Raw genomic sequence first — 25752 nt, forward strand, 5'->3', positions numbered from 1 at the left:
AAATGATTACACATTCACAGAGTTGACATTATGAAACATTAAAGGAGGGTCAGAGACTGTTTAATTTGATTAACATACTGTAAATATATACACACACCCTCTCTCACACACACATTCATAAATCGTGCACATAATTTCAGGGCGTTAATTATAGGGTAAACGGTGTTATAGACAAACACGTAAACAACATTTCACTGATACAGTATAATTAGAAAATTGCAACATTATACCCAGAATGCCTTACTTTCCCACTGTAACTGTTAGTTTAGAGTTTCTCAGTATTTAAGACACTGCATATATTTGTTCTCAGCGCTCCCTCATCATAATGACCTGTAAATCACACCTTCCCTTTTAACAATACATTTTGTAGTTTAACCACATCAGATTGCAATCTCTCACTGATGACCAAAATAAACTGCCTTTTTTTTTTGAGAGCGAGCTGATGTGATGCTAAATTTATAGTAACACCACCGCAAATTTGCCATGAACTCAGATAAGAATTAAATTAATGGGAGACTCCAGATAACTTCACTACCATATGACCTTGTTCCATCAGGATAAGATTTAGTCACAGTGATTAGAAGAAAAATCCCTTTTCCTGAGGTAAGAGAATAAGCTCAGTCAAATACTACAAAGCACAGATGTGTATTTGCCATAATTGTAAAATGTTTCGTGATGTTAAGCAGTTTTCTTTCTGATGGGGACCGGTAGATCGAGCGGATCAGATTCTCAGTGGATGAGGTTTGATAGTTGGACTGGTTCCATCATAAGCTAGATTGTGAATAGACATGATGTAACAAAAGTGGCACAATGGTGATTCGTTTCCTGGCATATTGTTTCACTCCAGCCAATAAAAGCAGAGCAGAATACCCCAGTGACCAACAGGAATTAGAGTTCACAATAGAAACTGTTAGTGGTTATCAGTTATTGCTTTGTCATTGCCGTGACAATCGTTCCTGATGCTCCGAGAGCCACTGGCGGCAGATATCGTGCATGACAGAGTCACCTGAGCTCTCAGCGGCCCGCATCACATCCTGTACAAATGGAGCCGCCTTCACAAGCTCAAGCTTCACAGCCTGAAGATACGCAGCCCGCAGCTTACTGCACTGAAGATATGCCTTTATCTACAGTGAGAGAGAGAAAGAAAAGCGTGTGAATGAGAGCAAGAAAGTGTGTGAGGGGAAAAAACTGAGAAAGAGAGAATCCACACCTTGTTTTCTGGACTCTTAGATTCTAGAATCAAGCCTTCTAGTTCTTTAGCCTAAACAAAAGAAAAACTTTTTCAAAAAGAATTTACATACACATTATATACTATACAATATACACACACACACACACGCATATGATAGATAGATAGATAGATAGATAGATAGATAGATAGATGAAAAAGTTCTATATGTTTTATAATTTAATTTATTTTAAAAGCTAACGTTCTTATATTGTAGATTCACTGCACATAAAAAGGAAATATTTCAAGAGTTTTTTTTGTTTTTATTCTGATGGTGATGACTTGCAGCTTAGGAAAACAAAAAATTTAGTATCTCAAAAAAAGTGAATATTTTCTCAAAGATCAGTAAAAAAAAGATTTACAGAACAGGTGTTATTGAAGCCAAGGTTGCATTGATAGCAGCCTCTTGATTCTCGATTTGGTTGAGGTCAGGTGAGTTAGCAGGCCAGTCAAGCACAGGAATATCAATTGCTCAGTTTGGCCAAGAGAACAGCTCCAGGAAGTGTTCTAGTTGTTTCAAACGTCTTCAATTATGGATAATTAAGTTTTATGATAAAGCAGGTTTTTTTCTGAACTCTTCTCCAGATGTTTGGTTTGATGCAATCCTGTCTGAGCTCAGGCAGTTATTTTGACCTCAGGGCTTGGTTTTTGCTGTGATATGCATATTCAGCTGTTAGACCTTTTATTAAGTTTCAGCTGTTAGACCTTTTTATTGAATTTGCCACAGGTTATCTTCACTTTAAGTGTAGTAACATCTGTACAAGCAATATGAATCCTCCTGAGCTAAATTTCAGCTGTCACAGGAATACTTATGCAATGGAATTAATAAATTTGCAAATATGTTAAAAACCTGTTTTTTTTTGCTTTGTCATTATGGTGTATAGAGTGTAGAATGATGTATATATATGTAATACAAATGCAGTAACGTGAATCCAGAAAGATTGTTAGGTTGGGAACTCACATCAGCTGGACTCTTATCAGCTACTGAGACACAGCTGAGCACAATAGCGTCACAGTCATGTTTAGAGGCTGTCCCAGACTCCCCTACACACTTCAGCAGCTGCCGCACGGACGAGTACTGATGCTGCCGGACAAGGCGCTGTCCGACCCGTATGTACACCGCCAGTGCCTCCAGCTGGAAGTCCTGCATCACATTAATGAAGAGGAGAATCAGAGTCAGATGTGAACAAGACAAAGATTCAGTCTGTAACAGCTGTGTAATAAGTGCTTACCTGTATTACTCGATATGCAATGCCAAAACCTTCCTCGATGTTCTTGCCTCCCAGCATCACCTGTGCAATATGCAGAGAGGTATGTTTATATTGGTTTCCTTTCCAATTCATCTTTAGTCTGTTAGATCTATGCCACAATGCACTGTCAACCAGTTTTGAGTTTTTTTTTTTTGTATATACACTACCATTCAAAATTTGGGCTAAGTTAAGATTTTTATTGAAATATAATTCATGCTTTAAATTGATCAAAAGGGACAGTAAAAAAGTATTTATATTATGTTACAAAAGATATTTCAAAATACTAAGCAACATTTTTCAACAATCATATTAAAAGTTTCTTGAGCACCAAATTAGCATAGTGTAATCACTTCTTAAGTATCATGTGACACTGAAGACTGAATTAATGGATGCTGAAAATTTTGCCATCACAGGAATAAATAACATTTTAAAATGTATTTAAATTAATTATTTTACATTTAAATAATTCTACTGCTCTATTTTCAATCCAATAAACAAGAAACCTATTTCAAAGAAGTTCCCTTAAATCAACCCTAAACCTTTGAATGGTAGTGTTGTGTACATATTTGTACATGTACAAAAGCACCTGATCTGGGCCACTTTCAAATCGGGTTTAAAATGTTATATTACTTCACTGAAAAAATCTAATCTGCATTAGGCCATGCATGTAGTATAATTGCAGCCTCAGAGTACAGCACTTTAAGCATAATGTGTGGTTTGAATGTTATTATATAGGATTATTTTTGTGTTTATAATATTTCATTTTATCTATAATCTATTTCAGTATTCTGTAAGGTTAATGCTGTAAACTATAATTAACAATATGCATTACTCATACACACTTCAAAAGGATCAGCTCGTGCAATCAGGGTGAAATCCATTCAGGGAAATACTTACAGTTAAACACTTACAAACATAATATACATACATAACAGACCAGAAAAGAGCAGAAATGTATTGATTTATTTATCCATTTAAATAGTTCAATTGAAATATTTATGAAAAAAAATTATTAGATATGCAGCATTTACAGTATTGTTCAAAATAATAGCAGTACAATGTGACTAACCAGAATAATCAAGGTTTTTAGTATATTTTTTATTGCTACGTGGCAAACAAGTTACCAGTAGGTTCAGTAGATTGTCAGAAAACAAACAAGACCCAGCATTCATGATATGCACGCTCTTAAGGCTGTGCAATTGGGCAATTAGTTGAAAGGGGTGTGTTCAAAAAAATAGCAGTGTCTACCTTTGACTGTACAAACTCAAAACTATTTTGTACAAACATTTTTTTTTTCTGGGATTTAGCAATCCTGTGAATCACTAAACTAATATTTAGTTGTATGACCACAGTTTTTTAAAACTGCTTGACATCTGTGTGGCATGGAGTCAACCAACTTGTGGCACCTCGCAGCTGTTATTCCACTCCATGATTCTTTAACAACATTCCACAATTCATTCACATTTCTTGGTTTTGCTTCAGAAACAGCATTTTTGATATCACCCCACAAGTTCTCAATTGGATTAAGGTCTGGAGATTGGGCTGGCCACTCCATAACATTAATTTTGTTGGTTTGGAACCAAGACTTTGCCCGTTTACTAGTGTGTTTTGGGTCATTGTCTTGTTGAAACAACCATTTCAAGCGCATGTCCTCTTCAGCATAGGGCAACATGACCTCTTCAAGTATTTTAACATATGCAAACTGATCCATGATCCCTGGTATGCGATAAATAGGCCCAACACCATAGTAGGAGAAACATGCCCATATCATGATGCTTGCACCTCCATGCTTCACTGTCTTCACTGTGTACTGTGGCTTGAATTCAGAGTTTGGGGGTCGTCTCACAAACTGCCTGTGGCCCTTGGACCCAAAAAGAACAATTTTACTCTCATCAGTCCACAAAATGTTCCTCCATTTCTCTTTAGGCCAGTTGATGTGTTCTTTGGCAAATTGTAACCTCTTCTGCACATGCCTTTTTTTTAACAGAGGGACTTTGCGGGGGATTCTTGAAAATAGATTAGCTTCACACAGACGTCTTCTAACTGTCACAGTACTTACAGGTAACTCCAGACTGTCTTTGATCATCCTGGAGGTGATCATTGGCTGAGCCTTTGCCATTCTGGTTATTCTTCTATCCATTTTGATGGTTGTCTTCCGTTTTCTTCCACGTCTCTCTGGTTTTGCTCTCCATTTTAAGGCATTGGAGATCATTTTAGCTGAACAGCCTATCATTTTTTGCACCTCTTTATAGGTTTTCCCCTCTCTAATCAACTTTTTAATCAAAGTACGCTGTTCTTCTGAACAATGTCTTGAACGACCCATTTTCCTCAGCTTTCAAATGCATGTTCAACAAGTGTTGGCTTCATCCTTAAATAGGGGCCACCTGATTCACACCTGTTTCTTCACAAAATTGATGACCTCAGTGATTGAATGCCACACTGCTATTTTTTTGAACACACCCCTTTCAACTAATTCAACTAATTGCCCGATTGCACAGCCTTAAGAGCGTGCATATCATGAATGCTGGGTCTCGTTTGTTTTCTGAGAATCTACTGAACCTACTGGTAACTTGTTTGCCACGTAGCAATAAAAAAATATACGAAAAACCTTGATTATTCTGGTTAGTCACATTGTACTGCTATTATTTTGAACAATACTGTACACTGTCCCCTCACTTTAATACAATCTATCCTATAAATGCAAGGACGTGAAGAACTGTCTTGAATGCAACCTTCATAATTAAGGTGTGGTTACGATTACTATTGTTCTGTGAATTTTCACAAGTTAAATCTTTTCCTTTTGACAGAAATCAGTCCACACCTTTAGAAACGGAGATATGGAAGAGGATGCAGCAAAATGACTAGATTGTGTTTATACTGAGGAACATGTTTTCTTGGCTCACCTTGCAGGCCACATCCACTTTCATGGGGCTGTTTCCAAACAGAGTGGGTGGGGCACTGTTCCCTGTGAGGGTGGGGCCTACAGCTGTCCTGGATGGTGAGCTTTCACAGCGGTGTAAGAAGCGTGTCACCTCCAGCTGCAGCTCAATTGTGTGCATGTGTCTGCAACATTTATGTTCAATTACCACATTGAAATTTCCTAAAGCCAAAATACTGAGGAACGTAATGAAAACTCTTATCAGTACTGATTATATAATATTTTAATTAAATGTATGTTATTATACATAATGCAAATACTAGTAAATTATATTAAATACAAGTTGGTATACACTTTGCATCTGGCTGTTTCATTTCTCTCCAACAAATATAATTCTAAAATCAATTTGACTAAAATACCTGGAGACATCAGTGGAGCTCATTTTCTTTCTGAAAGAGGAGCTGTGTGATTTCCGGCGGCTCTGTTGTTCCTGCAGGTAAGTTCTAAGGTGCTCTTTGGCTCGGATCAGCCAGCGCTGCTGTTCTCCCAGCTGCAGATATGACTGAGCACCGTGAGAAAAGAAGCGGATACAGGTCATAGCGGCACGAATGTGATCCTACAAAGAGAGGGGAGAAAATTATAGCGGCATGCTACAGAAGAAGGGAAAATATGTGCATGTGTGTTTTAAGCACCATCATGAACTGCTGGAGCTGGTACAGAGAATGGTAGTGTCCCTTGCGCTGGAGCAACTGACAGGCTGAAAGAAGGTAACGGCCCCAGGTCTCTAGTGTGGGGTCCAGAGTTTCTAAATGACCCTGCAAAGCCCCCAACTGTCCACGTTCAAGACAGGGCTGAAATACGCCCTCCAGGAACACATCCTCTGAACACTCCTAGAAACAGACAGAGAGAAAAAACAAGACAGAAAATAAACATAAATATGTTCCTCGTATGTCATATAAAACATGTTGCTAAAAAAAAATCAGATTACATTTACAAAGTGATTCATAAACTTGGGATTAGACAATCATTTGTTTTGAAGTCTCATGTTCACCAAGGCTGCATTTATTTGATCAAAAATACTGTAAAATACAGTGAATAATTATTAATTCTAATAAAAAAAACTGTGAGATTTAAAGTGCTCTTTAACTTTGCAGAACCTTGTTCTGTATGTGGGTGAGTGCGTCTCTCAGGCAGTCGTGCCGCAGGTAAAAGCTGATGAGGCTTAGGTGCGTGCCGTAAGTGAGCAGGTAAAACAGACACTCCTGATAATAGCTGCACTGCTGAACTCTGCCCTCTGCTCCATCTAGAGGAGCAGAATCAGAGAGAGCCTCCTCCAGCTCACGCAAGGAGGCCAGGATGTCCTCATCCACCGTCTATATTACAAAAAAAAAAGGCAGACGATGAGCGTGCATGTAACGTCAAAGATCTCATCAAGTCAAGTCTGTGTCTTCTGTGTCTGGGTGTATCATTACCATGCTCAGAGTGGGATTGACTGTGGACTCCAGGTGCTGAACGATCTCCTGCAGAAGTCTCACTCCATGGTTTAGCTGGTTCCGATCTACTGGTGCTTTCAGACAGCGGGCAAACTTCTCCCTGGCTCCACTTAGATTCCCAGCCTTCAAAGACGCCATACCCCACGCCTGCCAAACTCCATTCGGGTCTAGTCCACTCTTAGTCGAAACCTGAGCATTATAAATAAAAACTGGTTGCAAAAAATAGCTGAACCCAAAATCATGACAGGTCACTAGATTAAAAACCATTTTCTCTGTATAAAAAAAACATTCTGCATAAAATCTCCTTTTGTGCTCAACAGAAGCAGGAAAATCATGAATGTGTGTAAATGATGACATGAAAGTCATCTTTGATTGAACATTTAATTTAAATCTCACCTCCACAGCTAGCTGGTAGTGTTCGGCCTCCAGTAGCTGGTTGCGCAGACGTGTGACTGCTGTCATTTCCTGAATATCGTCCAGAGATGGAATGTATTTGTAGTTTGCACTGACTAGGATCTTCAACACATCCACCTTACTGATGTAGCTGTGGATGGAGAGGGAACAAATTAAAAACAAGTGAAAGATACATACACTGTTTTTCAAATGATTTTCTAAAAATAAATGTAGAATTGTATTCAGTAACTGATCGAAACATTACAAGACATTTCTAATGTTTCAAACTATTTCTATAATTTCAAATATTTTGTTCATTTAAATGTTCTATTCATTAAAGTGCCCTGAAAAAAAGTATTGTGGGTTGTTGTTGTTTTTGTTTTGACCAAATAAACAGAGCATGGGTAAGCATACGAGACATACGGAACAAAAATCAATTTAATGCTTTAATATAAAAATACAGAAAAAAGATACTACCTGCAGGTTAGACATGTAAAGGTGTGTGTTTCTCACCTGTCACAGAGTGCAGGCTCATGGGTGCATCCTGCGTTCACAAACATGAGTTTGGCACTGAACAGCAGCTGACGCATCACATCTGTCAGCAGACGCGCATCCACCTCAGGATTGGTCAGTTTGCGGGAGAGTGAGCGGCAGTGGCCAATCAGCTGTTGGCCGCAGGCTGCGTGATCACTGTGTAGCGTCAGTATAGCCACACACAGGGATGCACTGGGTGCCTTTAACATAAAGAGAGAAAAACTTATATATTTATTAAATATAAATAAGACAATATAAAAGAGATCACATTTAAACCAATCACTGTCAAACAAGCAATCCTTCAGCTCCATTGCGAGTAGGAAATCACACCTGCTCATAGTAGAACTCGCTCTTCAGCTGTTGGTTCTCTGCCGGGTTTGGAGTCAGGCGGTACTTCTTTCGTGGGACCTCAGGCAGACTGAGAACCCCATTTAGGACTCCATCAACAGATGCAGGGCTGCCAGCTACAGAGAAAAGTTTCGATTACAGTCTCGTAATCATCATCTGAGTAAAGGTATCAGTATTTTGCCATACAACCATAAGATGATAATGAAAAATAGCTTGTATGTGTGACATGAACCAAACAGAGACAAGTTTACCTTCCCCCTGTTCATGCTCCTCATCTGAGCTGCAATAAACACAACATGAGAAATCAATGTACATAAGAATCCTAGATTAGGGTGAGAAGCATTACATTTCCAGGTGTGCTACAACTAAATCCTATTCTGATTTATTTTAATAGCTCTGGTTACTTAATTGTTCTTTTAGTACTTTTCACTAAAATAAATAATAATTTTCACTAAAAGAAATCTTCAAAAGTTTGGGGCCAGTAAGTCTCCTATGTTCACCAATACAGCGTATATTATAATATATTTTCAAATAAAAATTTATTCTTGTGATGGTAAAGCTGAATTTTCAGCAGTCATTACGTCTTCATTGTCATACGATCCTAATCCTGTAATTATGTAATATCCTGATCTGCTGCTCAGAAAACATTTCTTATTATTGTGAACTTTTAAAAACTACAGTTTAATATTTTTGTAGAAACTGATTCTTTTCTTAAGATTCTTTGATGAACAACTTAATGCATCAATTAAATGCATACTTGCTGAAAAAAATTATTCATTTCTTAAATCTGACTGACCCTAAACAATTTCATTTTCTCAAATAATTAAATGATTTAGATACTAATAAATTATAGTACACTATAGTACACGGTTCTTAGTTACCGACCATATTAATAACAAGTTCAATGACTAATAAAAACGACTTTTAAAAAGGGTTTTTTAATGTGTCTTACTCCATGTGGAAGAAGTTGTAGCACTGGTCACAGACTCTGACAGGCTCTTCAGAGCCCTCTACAACCATCTTCCTGCTGGAGCAGGAATGACACACCAGCCTGCCGCAGCGTCTACAGTGATGCCGTCTGTTAAACTGACAAAGGAAAAGATTTATGTTAAAACTCTAATTCTTAAAGAGAAGACTAATACAGAGCAGAGGAGGAGATCACAGCAGGAGCACATCCTATCAGATTAGATTATTCACAGCCTATTTCACTCCTACACTCTGCCTCTCTCACCATGGTGAATCTCTCCCTTTGGCAGACCATACAGATGTGCTGTTTGTGGTCTGGGATCCAGTCCTTGCGGTCAGGGGTTTTTTCCGGAGGAGTGAAAGGTGTGGCCAGCTTCCGGATCCTCTTCTCACTGGAGCGTCTCTCACTGGAGGGTGTATGCATGGGTGTGCTGCCTGAAGAATGTGTGTGCAAACATGACTTATAAACTAGAAGGTCTTTTCACCTTCCGGGTTGCATACTAAATAGAGTGTGGCTAAGGACAAAAAGCATGGTCCGCGAAAGAGGTGTGGCTTATACCTGCTGATTGAGGAGGGGTGCGGCTTGGAGAAGAGGGGCCGCTCTCCTGGGCTGGGCACTGCAGAAATGCATCTTGCAGACTAATGACAGAGTCTGAGACGGAAAGAGAGAGGAAGAGAAATAGATTAATGTAAAGAAAAGTTCCAATATAATGATTTAAAACCTCTAATAACATGAACATTGACAGGAATGCTTGTTTTCAACCAACAATTCGGTTAAAGGACGGATCCACCGTTCAAACTCACCAGAACGTGACCACTCTCTGGGTGCATAAGGAAAATCAAGAGCCTTCCGGGCGTAATCTGCCAGCAGGGTGTCAATGTGTTGGTTGGTGATGCCAGCGTCCTGAGTCGGCAGAAGGCTCCGTAGAGTGTTGATGGCAACAGTAGCCCAGTCTACCTTAAGATTCATCAGCAGCTGCTCCAGCATGAGAAGCGGATCAGACAGCAGGGAAAAATACTCCTGACGAGATGCTTCAGGAAGAGTGAGTAGAACCTGTGACGGGTTAGCACACCACACTATTCTGTCACACACACTTCTTGTTCCATCTGAATCAGTGTGTTATTTGGTTAGGTCAAACATTGTTACCTTGGAGCCAAGGTGAAGGGCATTGATGTGGCGTCTTCGTGCTGGGGTCATCTGACTCTGGAAGTGTAGGGTGAGGTAGTCTGACAGGAAGTGGCATGCAGCTAATCCAGGTCTTCGATCCAGGGCTCGCTCACTAACTTCCAAACCCACTGAATCAGAGAGAGTCTCTAAGAGCTGTATACAGAGAGACACAGAGAGTCGAGTCTGTTTACTTATAGCGTTATGCACAGTTAGTTACACAGTTAGCACCCACAAAGCTAGTCATTATCCATATGCTTATGAATAATATGGGCATGATTTAGGGTCACTGTTGGCATGAAATTAATTTACAAACTAAACTAAATAACTTTATTTAGATACAATGGTAGCCAAGAGAATGCATAAAAACACACCTGAAAAGCATCTTCTGTGTGATTCTGTTCAAGGAGGTATAGCAGGTGCTCGGTCTGCAGCTGCATTCGAGACTGATCGGAGACTGAATACAGCTGCACCCACTGGGTACACAACTCAAACTCCTAAAAACACACACATTTATCCTTCATAATAAATGCATTTTTTTTTTAATTAAAATGACAAAATGCTTTCAAAAACACAAAACACTTCATAAAAATTCACTCTTTGATGAGATCTAATATCCTTTGTTTCATACTCCAGAACACATTTTGGTCTGCTGTGAACAGTGTTGCCAAATCCAGGCAGGATAATAGGTTTTAGAAGAAAAACTGCCTCTCTCTATTTTTACACACAAATGGCTGTTACCTGAAATCTCTCTCATGATGCCTAACCTCCAAGAAAACGACACATACAGCAGGGTCACAGAATCTGGTAGCATTAGAGTTTACCGTTACCTCTGTCTCTTTCATTAAAAATGGATTACAGAATTTCACACAGAATGGCTTTAATGCTACCCAAATTCCCTCTGGTGAAATCTAATCTCCTGTTTTATATGCTAGAAAGCATATACAGCAAATCTGACAGGACAGCATTATAGATTACCAAAACCTGTTATCTTTTTCTATTTCACACAGAGCTGCTTTAACGCTCCTCAAATTCACTCTGATGATGTCTAATCTTCTCCGTTTCATGCTCTAGAAAGCATTTTGGTCTGATGTGAACAGATGCAGAAACACAGGATAGTGAAATGGCTAATTATTCCCATATTACTGGCACAGTCAAGTCAATACAACAAAATAATTCAGCACCAACTGGCATTTCAGTCACAGTAATGCAGCATCAATACATCCATTCAATTTATTCAGTCATCATAGGAAATATCCACATTTCCACTGCCATTTACAGTAGGTTTACACAAGTCAGTTGTACTATCCAGTGATTGTTTTTCAAATCTTTCCATAGACTTACCCTGGCCTCCAGCATTAGACTGAATACAGATTCAGGATTCTTTGTAGACTCCTCCCTCAACTCCTGCCACGTCTCCCATGGCAATGGTTGCTGCAAACTCAGCATCTAAATGGCAGAATTATGTCAACAGCCAACTTCTGCAATATGGACATTACAGATGTGTACAAAAACTGGAACTGATTGTACTGAACAGTAATTTCAGCCTCTGTCTGGAGCTTATAAAACAGACAGAAGATGACATGGTACTGCAGTTTTGTTTTGTTAATACTTACTAGCATGTTTATGCACATTAAATTGTCTTAACATAAAGATATTATTTAAATTATGGGAACATGGTAATACATGGGTATATGCTATGTAATATGCATATTTATGGTAATGCATACATTTAATTGTAATTTAATTTAATTTAATTTTTAAAAACAGAATTCGGTTTGCCATTCTAAGACTGATACAGTTAATACATAGAGTATCGCTGTGTCAGAATGACCTGCTGGTACATATCCAGCTCATGTTTTCTCTGCTGTAGCTGCTCTCTGAATGGATCCTGGGTGTTCTGGTCACTGAGACAGAATTGCAGCAGCTCTAAACACACTTGTAAAGGCCAGCGGTCCAAACCCTGGAGGACCACACGTGCACGCAGTTCCCAGTCCCTTACACGAAACAACTGCTCCGCACTGCTGCATTCTTTACAAAGAGACAAACACAAAGACATCCGTAAAATAACCTTATTTATGTACTTGTCGAGGACTGTCAGAACTATTTAGTTATGATTATTTATGGGACAAATCCCCCCAAAATGTATTTATTTTGAACCAAAGATTTATAGAACATACTGTCAGATATTTCAACTGAATAAATGAAATCAATTAATTAAAATTAATGCTCTGTCTGACAACAAATACAAAAGAAGCTGTAAATAATACACATGATACCAATATTACTCTGTTTTAAATGACTGGCATATATTCTCCAATCTTTTAGTCTGCTTAAACCCCACTCCTTGAAATGCTACGCCCATATCTGAACATCCAATAAACAGATGCATAGAGACAAGATTTTACTGTTTTCTTTTTTGATAATTAATTTCACTCGGATGTAGGCAGAGAATACAGATAAAAGAGATAAAGAAAATAAAGAAATCTGACTGTTACAGGTCACAAAACTCTCTGCAGAGGCACAAAACCCCGAATAGAACAGAATGTAGATTAATGGGGCATTTATCTGCCCTAAAATATAACATCCAAGATATTTAACTTTTTGTCACTTAATGGAACTTTTGTTGGTAAAACAAGTAAATCTTAGAGTAAAAACTGTACCAGACATTGTGTCACCCAGGTAAATCTTACCTTGCAGGGCAGTGCATGCCAGTAGTTTGTCCCGGAGTGCCCCCTCCTGACTGCAAGGTTGAGCATACAGCTCTAGGAGGTCTAGGGCTCTGTTCAGATCACCCATATTTAGGGCTTGCTGAAAAGCCTCAGCAGCCATTGCTTGTCCCACATTGCTCTGCAAGCCAGAAAACAACATTCCCACCACAGGCTTCCCACAGAGAGCTGCCCCAAGACCCTCATCTGCTTCCAATGAGACCCCTAGAACTGGCTCAGCCATGGTCCGTAGGTACATACGCAGGATAGGGAAGTTTTTAAGCAGGCATTCCCCTTCCTTTGAGATCTGGTCTCCATCCAAAACCACTTCTTTGCGTCCAGATCCGCGAAAGTAGCCTGACCAGCCAGAGGAGGCAGCTCGGGTCACGCCACCCCGACTGGCACTGAGGCAAGCTAGGGCGGCGACGAGGGGGGAACGGGACTTCAGGAAAGACAACGCAGATGGAGTGAGGAGAAAAGAAGAAGGAGGGCATGAAAACGGCGAGGGCGGAGAAGTGGAGAGATTGGTGGATGTGGGAGACATGTCCTCCACAGAGACCTCAGACTCAGAACTGGGGTCAGAGGTTGTGGCGGGGTCAGAGAGGTCAAGAGAAGGGGCGCACTCCAGAACATACTGCTGGAGAATTGAGGCAATGCTGGCTGGGCAGAACGCCCCATTGTTGAGGCCTGCAATCCTCGACTGCCCCTGAGAAAATGTCATAGCCCTAGAATCCCATAGAGCAAGAGTTTCACAGCAGCGCTGAACTACAACCTGTTGCACACTCAAACGCAGCCGCTCCTGCTGCAGGAGATGCAGAACCCTGGAAAAAGAGACATATATAAGACTGATATGTACATTTGTAAAATGCAGGACTTAAAGAAAGACGGATCCTTATTTACCTGTCAGGTGACACCTGTCTGTCAAACAGCAGGAGAGAGAGAAGCTGGCTGGGAGACTGAAGCAAAAGTAATAGAGGATTTCCAAGCTTCACTTCCGTGGACTGATCTAAGGTCAGACCACAAACATCAGATTTAAAGCTCATGATACTTAAAGATTCCAGTCAACAGAATTAATGAAATACTTTTACCTTCTGACCATAGACTGCGCACCAGTACTGAAGCCAACACATTGACATAATCAAGGAAGTTGCGTATGTAATCCGGTCTGCCAGGGGTGCTGTCAGGCTCAGACGGGCAGAGCTGGTCTACATACTGTAGGAGTTGTTTCATAGCAGTCCGTACTGGGTGGGAATCGAGTTCAGACTGCCTAAGACCAGCCTGTTCAGTCAGTGCCGTCAGGAGAGAGCTCCCCGCCAGACCATCTACTACAGGGGAATAGAAGCAGCCAAAATTAATAACAGAAATTACATTTTAAAGGAGTCAGGCCACAAAAAAATTAAAAGCCTTGGAATGAAAGTTGTATTTGATATAATATGATGTTATTGCATCAAGAATTAAAAAAAGTGTCTCCGCAATTAATCCAAACCATTTAATGAATATAAGCTGCAATAACATCTTTCTCAATGAATTATAATGACAGTGTTTTAAGAATTGAAATTACTGATTTTTACATTTTATATCAGTTTTGACTATACATATTTTTTCTTCATAATTTCATCTTTTTGTAATGATTTACTTTTTGTGTTGGGATGACTGTTTATCTCATAATTTTGACTTTGTCCGTTTCAACAAAGTCAATGTCAAAACTCCTATATTTTAATCACAATTTCAGCTTTTTTGTAAAAACTTTCAAATTTTATGTTAGAATGGTTTTGTAAACGGGACTTCCATTAAAATCAGCCAATGAGAATCAACATAAAAAAATTATATATATATTATATATATATATATATATATATATATATATATATATATATATATATATATATATATATATATATATATATATATATATATATGGTTCAGAGGTAAAAAGACTATTTAAAATCTAAATTAATTAAGGCCCCCTTAAATGTCTGTAGTCTACAGTGCACAAAAAACTCTGACAATTTTTATCACCAATGTTTTAGACTAGAATATTTTCTGTAAAGTGCTTAACTACGACACATTGAGCAAAAAATTTTACAATTCTGGAACAAAATCTAAGAATATCATCACGTTTTACGCCAAAAATGTGCTAAAATGAGCACAAAGATAATGCCAAGCTCACTTTGCTAATACCTGAGCTGTTGGTGGCAGAGGTCAGGGTTTGAAGTGTGACCTCTAGGCGCTGATTCAGGTTTAGCCGGGAAGTGATACTCTCTTCTGTTAATGTTGAATGACAAGAGAGCAGCACTTCCTGAGCACTGCAGCCGAAGGGACTGTAGACAGCATTCTCCTCTCCATTACAGTCTAGAGTAGAAAGATGTTACAATAAAGAGGCTATGTAAAGTAAACAAAATATAAGTGAGCATGCAACTGTAACCAAAATATTTTTTTTTTACTTGTTCCTTTGCTGGTGGAGGTTCTATTAATGACCTTGCTGATTTGCTGCAGTACTGAAGGAAAGCCTCTGATACCGCTGGTGTGAAGAACCTTTGGATCTAATCGCATACCTGCGGTAGGCAAAATAAGTCAGGACTCTGCAATAAAGATGGCCTTAGTAAAGTTGCTTGATGCAGGCTCACCCCTGGCCTCCAGAAAGCCGCTGAGTCTTCTTTCGGCAGCCTCGAGCAGCTGCCTCGAAGTTTTCCACAGAGTGCACTGACAGCAGGCGAGGTCAAAGGCTGCCATAGCCGCAGGGCTCAACTCTTCCAGCAGGGGTTGGACGAGGTCTGGGGAGTCTACAGAGCGCTGGGAGAGCCAGTAACTGTCCTCTAGACAGGGTATTGGCCGGCTTGAGGTACTGAGTAAACGTTCGGCCACATCAGAGATAGAATAAAAGGCCATGCCTAAAAAAATAAGTAGACAGTAAGTAGGTCTATAGATATCAGTAATTCAGCAAAAATGAGACCACTTTATTCTTTTATGGGTTAGCCTTAGATAATTATACCACCCTGTATCATATTTGTTAAATAAAATCCAAATACGTTCTTACAAATGTTAGGGTGGTAATAAAAAAATGCCTGTTTTGCCCTAGCACATCACACTCTTTCACAAAATATGTGCGCCACAAAGAAAAATTATGATGTTCTGATATAAGTTTACAAAAACTGAAACTAAAATTAAAACCATTAAAAAAATTATTTCATTACCCGAAATTTAAATAAACATTAACTAAAATAAATTCTTATTTTGTGAAGAAAAAAAAAAAATGTAATGTAAACGTTTTATTGAATTAACAGAACTCATAATATAATTTTTTTGGACTGCACTTTGCTATATAAAAAAAATCCTAGTCTATGACATGTCCTCTTTAGTTGGGTAAATGTGTTTGTGCAATACCTGCAGCTGCTGCGCTCCCAATGCTTTTAAGTGTTAATCTGCTGCTGCTGCCCATTCTGGTCCTGCTCGCTAGAGCAACACCCACTGTGCCCAGACCCTCTGAAGACGAGGACGATGAAGAAAGTGACTGGCTCTCTATCTTCTGCTCCACCTGAGCCAGCTCAATCAGGACCTCCCGGTACCGGTCCATAAAGACCAGTTCACCTGCACACTCAGAGTTCTCCAAGCCGTACATCGCAATCACCTAATAAACACACACAACACAAACACATACCATTAAAGAAGCCCATCCCCAAGCGGATGGATCTGGACCACCAGCATTGACCTAATGAGGTCAACACAGAATAAATCAGTGCAGAAAATGCTAAGAATGTTTCCCAGATTCCTTTTAGACCTGCGTATATTCTGTCTGTACCCTTAAATGATAGAAAGGGGTAGTAATGTGTCAACATACAGTGCCTTCATCATCATGAGAATGACATCATCTCTGGGGTTTTGTGGTAAAAAGTGACATCATATCTCACCTGCTGGGCCTCTATGTAGTTGCCTCTGCGTATGCAGGCGATGAGGAGAGACTCCGGTGGGGAGAGCATCGCAGGAACCAGCCAACTGTGGGGTCCACCACATGGACACACTTCACTCCTACGGCACACAGCCCCAACACACACTCCGCCATCTGCAGCACAAGCAATGATCAATGCGAGTGTTTAGCCAGGATGTGGGAAGGAGGTTTTAGTAAATGTGTGAACTGACCTGAGGTGCTGGTGCTGACCTCCCCGTTCTGACGTTCAGTTGAGGCGTGATGTTCAGAGCGGTGTCTATGGTTTCTTCTCTTCCTCCGAACACCTGAACTGCTGCTGCCACTGCCCTGGCGTTTCAGAGGAGGTGCCGGACTGGGGAGTGGAGATGGAAGGCACAAGCCATCTAAACAAACACACACAAACATACATGCAGTGTTTTACTGTTCAAAAGTTCTTTATGCTCATCAAGGCTGCGTTTAATTGATCAAACATACTGTAAAATATATTATTATTGACAGTTGTGCTGCTTTATATTTTTGTGGAAGCAGTCATACATTTTTGAGGATCTTTAATAAATAGAGAGTTGAAAACAACTGTTTATTTGCAATGTTTTGTAACATTATAAATATCTTTACTGTCCCTTTTGATTAATTTTAATGTATCTTTGCTGAATAAACTAAATTAAATATATGGTATTTTATATATTTTTAATGGTAGTATATGCATTAAACCCTTGCAACATGAATATCAAAATGCTACATTAAATTTCTCACCATTCCCATTGTCATGGTTGCTAGTAACAATCTGCAATCTCCACTGGGCTTCGGCCGTGTATTTAGACAATCTCTGTAAGCGGGCGCTGAATGTTTCCGCTGTAACAGAACATCCTATACTCTCTGCCAACTCCACATCGGCTGCAAGCGCCCTGCCGTCTTCCTGCCCGACTCCACACACACCCTCCAAGCCCTCCTTGACCAGACGCAGAATCCCTTCCATTACACTCAAATCCACCAGAAACCCCCGGCACCCTGACAGGTGGCCCAGCTCAGGGTTCATCTGATCAGATTCTCTACTTTGGATCTCTTCTTTCAATTCCTCCATCATTCCAACTTGCTTTTCTGCACTTAAGACACTCTCAGCTGTGCTTATACTTTTAGCACTGCTTGGTTTCATTTTCTCCGTGTTTGTGTCCGTTTTGGTTTCTGTTCCAGTGCTGATCTGATCTGATTGTGGGCTGAAGTCCAAGTCCGAAAGGAAGAGGAGGGAGAAAATGTTCTCCAAGAGTTCCAAACGGAACAATGGTGGAACAGCTTCCAGGTACAGCTGACATTCTGATAGGTAGTGCTGGAATAGATCAGAGCATCCTGGGAAGAGTAAAGAAAGAAAGGTAAACCTATGCTATCATATTTATTTAAACTTTGCAATTCACATTTACAGGGGAAAAAATCCCTTGTAAAAAGGGATATCATTCTACAGTGATGGCCAAAATAATTAGAACACTAGTATTTTCACAAGGTAAAAATGGTTTTCAGTCAGTTATTCTTATCTTTTGCTGTAGTGCGTCAGTAGGATATAACAGTTTACATTTCCAAACATTCATTTAGCCATTAATTGTAATAATCCAGTGAGATTTTTGTTTGCACAAGGAGTCTGACAACAGCCAGTGCTCCACACAGAGATCTGATCTCATCATTATCCAGTCTGTATGGAATAACATAAAGAAACTGACACCAACTAATTACCTAATTCATGGAATCACTATGGCATTTAGAAAATTAGCAAAACCATAAAAACAACATAACTCCATGGTACATTTTTGTTACTGTATAAAAAAATAAATAAAAAATCATCACTGTCACCTTCGGTTGGCTCCTCCCTCTGTCCCGCCTCTGTCTGCTGCTGATGCAGTGGCTCACAGTCCAGGCAGCCGGGGTGCGTGTGTGCGTTCACACAGATGGCATAAAGGGCATACTTCATGGCACAGAAGCCTCGAAACAGAGTGATGTTCCGCTGGACAGAGCTGCTGGGTGCGTCCACTAATGAAGGATCTGCTACAAAAGTAGAACAAAGATTTAAAGTTTCTGCAGATCTATGTGAATTCAAATGTACCCCCTGTGTCTCATACCTGTTTTCTGCAGTAGTTCCAGAACTCTGTGCTCCTCGTATTTGGCGAGGGGTGTCAGGGAGTGCAGCACATAGAGGGCAGAGTGATGGTCCAGCATGTGTAAGTGACTCAGCAAGGCATCATGAGATATCCCTCTGTACAAGTATGCATACCAATTAATAAAAATATACACTACTATTAAAAAAAGAATGGGGATAGTAAGTTATGTTTTTTTTGTTTTTAAGGTAGTTTGTTTCGCAAGAAATTAACATTTTTATTTGCACGATACATTGAATTGATCAAAAGTGACAGCAAAAACATTTATATTGTTACAAAATAAAAAAATCAAAGTATCTTCAAAAAAATATTATTTTCCAGTATCTCTTTTCCAGGACATTTTTTTTTTATATTTAGAAGAAAACTTTCTGTAGCACCAATTCAATGATTCCATAAGGATTTTGTGAAGACTGGAGTAATGGCTGTGGAAAATTCATGCATTGCCATTACAGGAATTAACAATATTAAAACAGAAAGTTATTTTAAATTGTAATAATATTTCACAATATTGCTTTTTTCTGTCTTTTTGATCAAATGAATGTAGCCTTGGTGAGACTTTATAGTAGTGCAGATGAACAAATAGCTATTAATCCATTAACAGAAATAATTTACATAATTGACAACTTTTGGACATACATTAGGTTAAATCAATTTTTTTACAAAAAAGAAAGCATACAACAGGGTTTTAACTCACGGGTTGTTCTGGTCACACCATTCCAGCACACCAAGTTGAGAGGACAGAGTGCAAGCTAAATCACTCAATACTGAATCATTTGTCTGGGGCTACAGAAAGAAAGAACTCAATCATTCATTCACATTGACACATACCAATGTGGAATATATACATACAGTATATACATATATACATACATTTATATATATACATACATTTATATATATATATGTTTTTTTTCTGTATTGCTTTATTGAATAGTTATTTTTTTATAAGAAAAAAAGTTATTACTGTTATACAGTATTACCACTTTTTTAAACTAAGTTTCAATAACGTGATAAGACCGAATATCATTATAGAAGCATTAGCAATGAATGACAATATGAAAATTTGATACCGGCAAATCCCTTAATTATAGATAGATAGATAGATAGATAGATAGACAGATAGATAGGGAAACAAAGAACCCTTTTCTTGTGAATGTCATCTACTATATCTAATAGACTCAAACTAATTTAGGTGTACACTTCATGAGTGTTTTATAAGCAAACATAACACACTTTAGCTGGAGGGAATTTTTGAAGTAAATGTTATTTTAAAGTAAATATGGACTTCAAAAATTAGACTGCTCTCAATGAACATTAACTGTACAAAGCATGTGTGGCCCCTATTAGACAACACAACACTTTCTTGTAACATTAGTAAGGAAAAATTGAAGATGGGGTGTTGAATTATTCTGGAAATATTCAAAATATTCGAAAAATAATGCCCACTCCGCTTTGCGTCATGGCCACATCACCACCTTGGGTGTTCATTATTTTTCTAATATTTCCAGGTTATCTAACCATGGTGATTTTTTGACAATGTTATGTTTACAAAGTACTGGTTTGCTACAATGAATGCTTTGTAGGTGTTTACTGTGTAGCTGGTTATAGTCCAACATTCCTGTGCAACTACAATCAATTTATTATTGTTCTATCAACCCCTAAGCACCTAAACTACAAAAAAAAAAAAAAAAAAAAAAAGTCTTAGTAAGTCATTCTTGAACCAGAATAAGCTGTAGAGGGGATGTGGCTTTGTACTGACAGTCACATATTTGACTACTGACCTGTTGGTTATGTAGGACTCTTAAAAGGGCTTTGGCAGAATCCAGGCTTTGACAATGCATCCAGCCCAATGACAGCAAGAGGCGGGACAAAGGCTGAAACTCAGCCTGCAATAGTGTTTCTAGTTTGGCAAATTCCTCCCGCTTTATGAGATCTAAACCAGTAAGCTGCAAACAACAAGAATATATCACTGCAATTATAAAACTGGAGAGAAAAAATGTGTTGCTTTCTTCTATACTATTATATAAATGTTGTTTTCAAATGAATGAAACTTCGTTAACTTGATAAGTCTCACTGACTAACTTTGAGACAGTGCAGAAAAATACTGACAAATTCCATTTTACACATTCACTTATTTCTAGGCCTCTGTTTGCCTGAGTGTGTGCACCCACCAAGACCTGCTCCAGAAAGTGCTTTCCAGTGCTCAAACACTCAAAGTAAATGGCTTTCCACACCAAACGCTTGTCACCATGACAGCACAAGCCAAGCATGACCCTTTCCAGATCAGGCAAGTCCACTAGAAGGAAATATAGATTTGTTTTTGACAAGCAACAACACAATGATGTCTACTTATAAAAAATAATAATAATTAAAAAAAAAAAACATCACATGCAAATGGTGTGACAACTGAAAATGCTTTGGGAGGGAACTACAACCACAGGAGCAGAAGTGTGAAAAGTTAAAGTAGAGAAGGTGGCACACACACACACACACACCAGTAACAACCTCATTCACTTCCTTAAAACACAACACATACACTGGAATCAATACCACTATTTATGCTGGCTCAGACTTGGCTTTTAAGACTTTAAATTACAGTTGACCTACAGCTGCTCTAGTTTTAGTTTCCAGAAACAATACCAATAAGACATTTATAATCTTGATCACAGTCAACTCAATTGACTCACCCTGTGTATGTGGAGCTTCTCTCAGCAGTTTCTCTTTGAGCAGTCTGACTGCTGTGGAGCTGTATGACGTCAACAGAGCCTGGCCCTCCGGCCTCAACAGACATCCGAGAATCCTCTCCTCTGTCATGGGCCCTTCTCTAGCTGACCACAAACCCTCCCACAGGGTCTCTAGCTGAGCATTTGACCTCTCTGGCCCCCATGGTGCTAAGGCGAGAGCTGAACACACCTCTTCAACCCATTTCTTGCTCCTCTCTTCCACAGGCACGTTCACTCGCTCGGTGAGATGCTGGATGAATACGTCCTGTAAGGCGTGCTCTCTAGAGTGGCCTGAGTGCTTAAGGAAGCTGATGAGAGAGTGGCAGAGCCGCGGCTGCCGGCGGGTTAAAAGAGAACGGAGGCAGGATAGAACAGCAGCGCTCAGTGGAGGGGTGCAATCACCTGGAATCTTTTCCTTTACTTCCTCAGAGTACAGAAAGGCTTCATGCAGCTCCTATAGAAGACATAGAGCCAAGTAAAGATGGCATGAAACACAAATTGCGATCATTGTTTCTTCTTTATTGCGACATATATCAAATGTGAAAAAAATTTAAGATGAAACTTGATTTTGTAGAACTGATTGGATCGTTGGATTGCTGTCATTTGTTAATTGCTGTGATTGTTTACAGAAAAGAGATGTTGTTATAAGGGGCGCCACATTAACGTTTAAAAAAAAACATTATTAGAGAACATTTTGCACAATTTAAAACGAATATAATTTGAAACGAACACATGACTTTTAGTTATAGTGTATAAATATTTCAGGACACACACATCTTGTCTACTGAGGCCATTAAAGAGATGATATACATCTCAGTAAAATAAATAATTGAAATTTCCACAAAGCATGCAAGCTATTTTGCCTTAAAGGGGGGGTGAAATGCTCGTTTTCACTCAATATCCTTTTAATCTTGAGTACCTAGTACTGCATCCTTCATAACTCCAAGAAGTCTTTAGTTTTATTATATTCATAAGAGAAAGATAGTCTGTACCGATTTTTCCTGGAAAAACACGACAGGCTGGAGGCGTGACGTGTGGGCGGAGCTAAAGAATCACGAGCGCGAGTAAGCTTTTGCGTTGAGAGCGTTTGGAAGCTGTGACACAGATCCAGAGGCTGAAATTTAACAAGAGCAGCATCAGCAAACGACGTCTCTATGTGGTATGTACTAAAACTGTTTATATTTAATTAGCGGTTTTGGAAAATGGCTAAGTTCCACTTTATGTCGTCTTTTTTTTTTTTTTTTTTTTTTTTAAGCTGTACATGTGGAAAGTGCAGTTTGATGACAACATCGCATGTTGTTTACTTGATGTGCTTACGCGCCGATAGCTAAGTTAACAACACAGAGATATCTGAAGCAGTTTTACTCACCGCATGCGGTTCCAACACACGATCGTGACCCTTTTTCGTTGGGACTGCATTATCCTTAATAAATAAACGATGTGCAAACCCGGCGTCAAACTGGGCCTTGTTTGTAAAACAAGCATCTTCGAAATGCAGGGAACAAACAAAAACACTTGCACAACTCCGTTGATGCTCTGTAAAAATAAACTCCATCCACTGGTCCCTTAATGCTGTTTTTTTTTTTTGATAAACTGTGCAGGGTTGTCTTGCCCTGGCAACCAAAAACACACTTCTTTTGTGACTTTTCGCGACGCTCTCGCTCTGATCAGTGAATGTCTGTGCTCTCACTCAGTGCTCTACTATACGGGAGCGCACGCTCTTCCGGCAGAAGTGCCCTTAAGACCCATATAAGGAAATTCCGCTCCATCTAACGTCACACAGAGCCAGACTCTAAAAAAACTTTCCAAAACTTGTGACAAACCGGAAGGAGTATTTTTGGAACAAAAATACTCCTTCAAACGTACAACTTAATTTTTGAAACTTTGTCCATGTTTAGCATGGGAATCCAACACTTTAACAGCGTAAAAAACTCAGTATGCATGAAATAGCATTTCACCCCCCCTTTAACGTGCAGTTACATCTACCACTGTCCTGCAATATTTCAAGGGCAAAATAAATTCAAAAGGATTCCATGAAATTTAGATTTTTTTTGTTTTTTTTTTTGTTTGTTTTGCAAATCTTGGTTGAATGGGCCAACAGAAAAACTGCTTGGTTTTAGATTGACTTCTGTGTAAGCTGCACTTCATACATCACTTTCACTAATGACAATGGACCTTTTTTAGACTTCTGGAAACACTGTCACTTAAAAAATGTCTATTGCTACATTAGGATTTTTAAATATGGAAAAGGGATGCAATATTTGTCAGACTGGAAAAAAAGAATGCCAAAATAAAATGTTATTATAGTGTATGTCTTGCTCAACTGTGCACATGTGCACAACAACAACCGATAGAGTAGAACCTTATCAGAGTTTAAAGCAAAAGATATAATCTGAGGTTTGTCAATAAAAACCATAAAGTTGTTAAAACAGTGTCAGCACTATCTTACTTTATATGCTACATACTTGGTATCAGCATACAGTAGTTGAAATGTGTCATACCTTAAGCACAGACAGTGGCACATCTCCAAGTTCCTCTAGAAGCAACATGAACTCCAATTCTCTCTTCACAGCCCCGCTCACCTGCAGAAAAGGTAACCATAATCTGAATCATGAAAAATAGTTCCCGATAACAGTTCCCTTCCAACATGAAGCATCCATGAAAAATGTAATCCAGCGAAAACGCATACCTTTATTTTAGTATGTTTTTCCAGAACCTGAAGCCAATACCAGGCCAGTCTGTGAGGGCTGCCCACTGTTTCCCATCTAGGTATAAACAAAAGAAAAACAGATGTGTTTCCTAAAAAATCTTAACTTTAGCCTCTCGAACCCTCAACATAATGACATGTTAAGTACCTCTTATAATGACAACCACAGTTTCCACCGAAAGCTACTATAACTATTGTAACCACTATCCACAGAAAGAGGAAAATGGATTTGAATACACTATTGTTCTCGGCATTGGTTCATGTCATTTATGACTTTAATGAGCATTCCTGTAGTTTATTCCTGTCAGAGTCACTCACCTGAGCGGGTATGGGTGGGTAACGATGGCTTTAACGATACTGTGTGGGCCATGGGGATCATCTCCGCTCGCATCGCCGAGCTGACCCACGCAGGCTGCCGCGAGCTCCCACTCACCGCGCGTCAAACACCGCGTGAAGAATCCGAAGAGCTCGCGTCTGGAGGTCTCTTCTTCACGGCCAAACGGATGCATGATAGATAGTCCGCTTTGATTCAGCAGTCTGTTGGGGTCCACGGAAAGATTACTGACCTCAGATGTGCCGTGAAGTATTCCACATCTAGATAGGAGAGGATGGAAATTGAAAGAACAAAATCATGAGCGGTTTTGTAACCATCTAATAAGTGAGATCAAATTAAATTCACAATATATGCACACATTTTTATAAAGGTCCAGTAAAGCATTTATTTTGAATTAAACAATAATTACAAGATATAATAATAATAATAAACCCAAAGCCAAAAAATGTACAGACTTCAAGTGAGAAGATCTGAACCGGCTAAAACCTAAAGCAGAAAAAGTTACAGAATTGATGTCAGCATTTCTTGGATTTAGTCTGTTAACGACTTCTATGAGGTATTTACATTGCAATTAGTGTGTTTCAAACTTTGGTTTATGTAACAGCTCCAAAAAGTGAAACGATGACAGCAAAACAACAGACACTGTTCATTTACAAAATAGTTTGGAAGAGAGCAAATTAACTACACTGTCAAACGTCAGAAGCCTACATCGTTTTACGCTTACGTACAAGAACAGATGGATGATTAAATTAGCACTCACGATTTGAGTTTGTTGTTTATATCTCAGACTAGAGAAGAGCGCGTTCAAATGCGCTTGCCATCAGCTGTGTGTGGCCATGAAAGAGCCGAGTCATGTGACTCCATCAGCTGATCCAGGAGATGTCAGTTCAAGGGTCAAAACAATAGAAAGGAAAGAGGGGGTAGGAATGGCAAATGCAATGAAACTGTCGATCACAGTG

General features: G+C 39.2%; 1 protein-coding gene across 4 annotated transcripts; it reads right to left on the bottom strand.

Annotated features, from left to right (window-relative positions):
• Positions 1-40: 40 nt before the first annotated feature.
• zfyve26 (zinc finger, FYVE domain containing 26) lies at positions 41-25644 on the bottom strand. 4 transcript variants are annotated; one of them, XM_026223530.1, is made up of 42 exons: positions 25554-25644; positions 24778-25053; positions 24442-24517; positions 24254-24334; positions 21717-22206; positions 21201-21325; positions 20811-20975; positions 19724-19812; positions 18994-19127; positions 18728-18916; positions 17642-18232; positions 17101-17271; positions 16872-17023; positions 16348-16591; positions 15591-15854; positions 15408-15518; positions 15145-15315; positions 14052-14288; positions 13864-13969; positions 12949-13784; positions 12090-12286; positions 11600-11704; positions 10630-10752; positions 10238-10411; positions 9895-10144; positions 9650-9742; positions 9356-9525; positions 9077-9210; positions 8376-8404; positions 8107-8240; positions 7756-7976; positions 7246-7393; positions 6829-7038; positions 6514-6729; positions 6049-6246; positions 5776-5972; positions 5382-5541; positions 3376-3384; positions 2461-2520; positions 2190-2372; positions 1211-1261; positions 41-1124 (listed from the first exon to the last, which is right to left on the bottom strand). In XM_026223530.1, exons 2-42 carry the CDS (start codon positions 24966-24968, stop codon positions 936-938), a joined length of 7674 nt encoding a protein of 2557 aa, XP_026079315.1. In that variant the 5' UTR covers positions 24969-25053; positions 25554-25644; the 3' UTR covers positions 41-935. The 4 variants fall into 4 exon arrangements, with proteins under 4 accessions (XP_026079315.1, XP_026079314.1, XP_026079313.1 ...); XM_026223529.1 differs by having other exon boundaries at positions 14052-14285; positions 18728-18919; XM_026223528.1 differs by having other exon boundaries at positions 18728-18919.
• Positions 25645-25752: the final 108 nt, after the last annotated feature.

The sequence above is a fragment of the Carassius auratus genome, chromosome 38 (assembly GCF_003368295.1).
Source record: "Carassius auratus strain Wakin chromosome 38, ASM336829v1, whole genome shotgun sequence".
Lineage (NCBI taxonomy): Eukaryota > Metazoa > Chordata > Actinopteri > Cypriniformes > Cyprinidae > Carassius > Carassius auratus.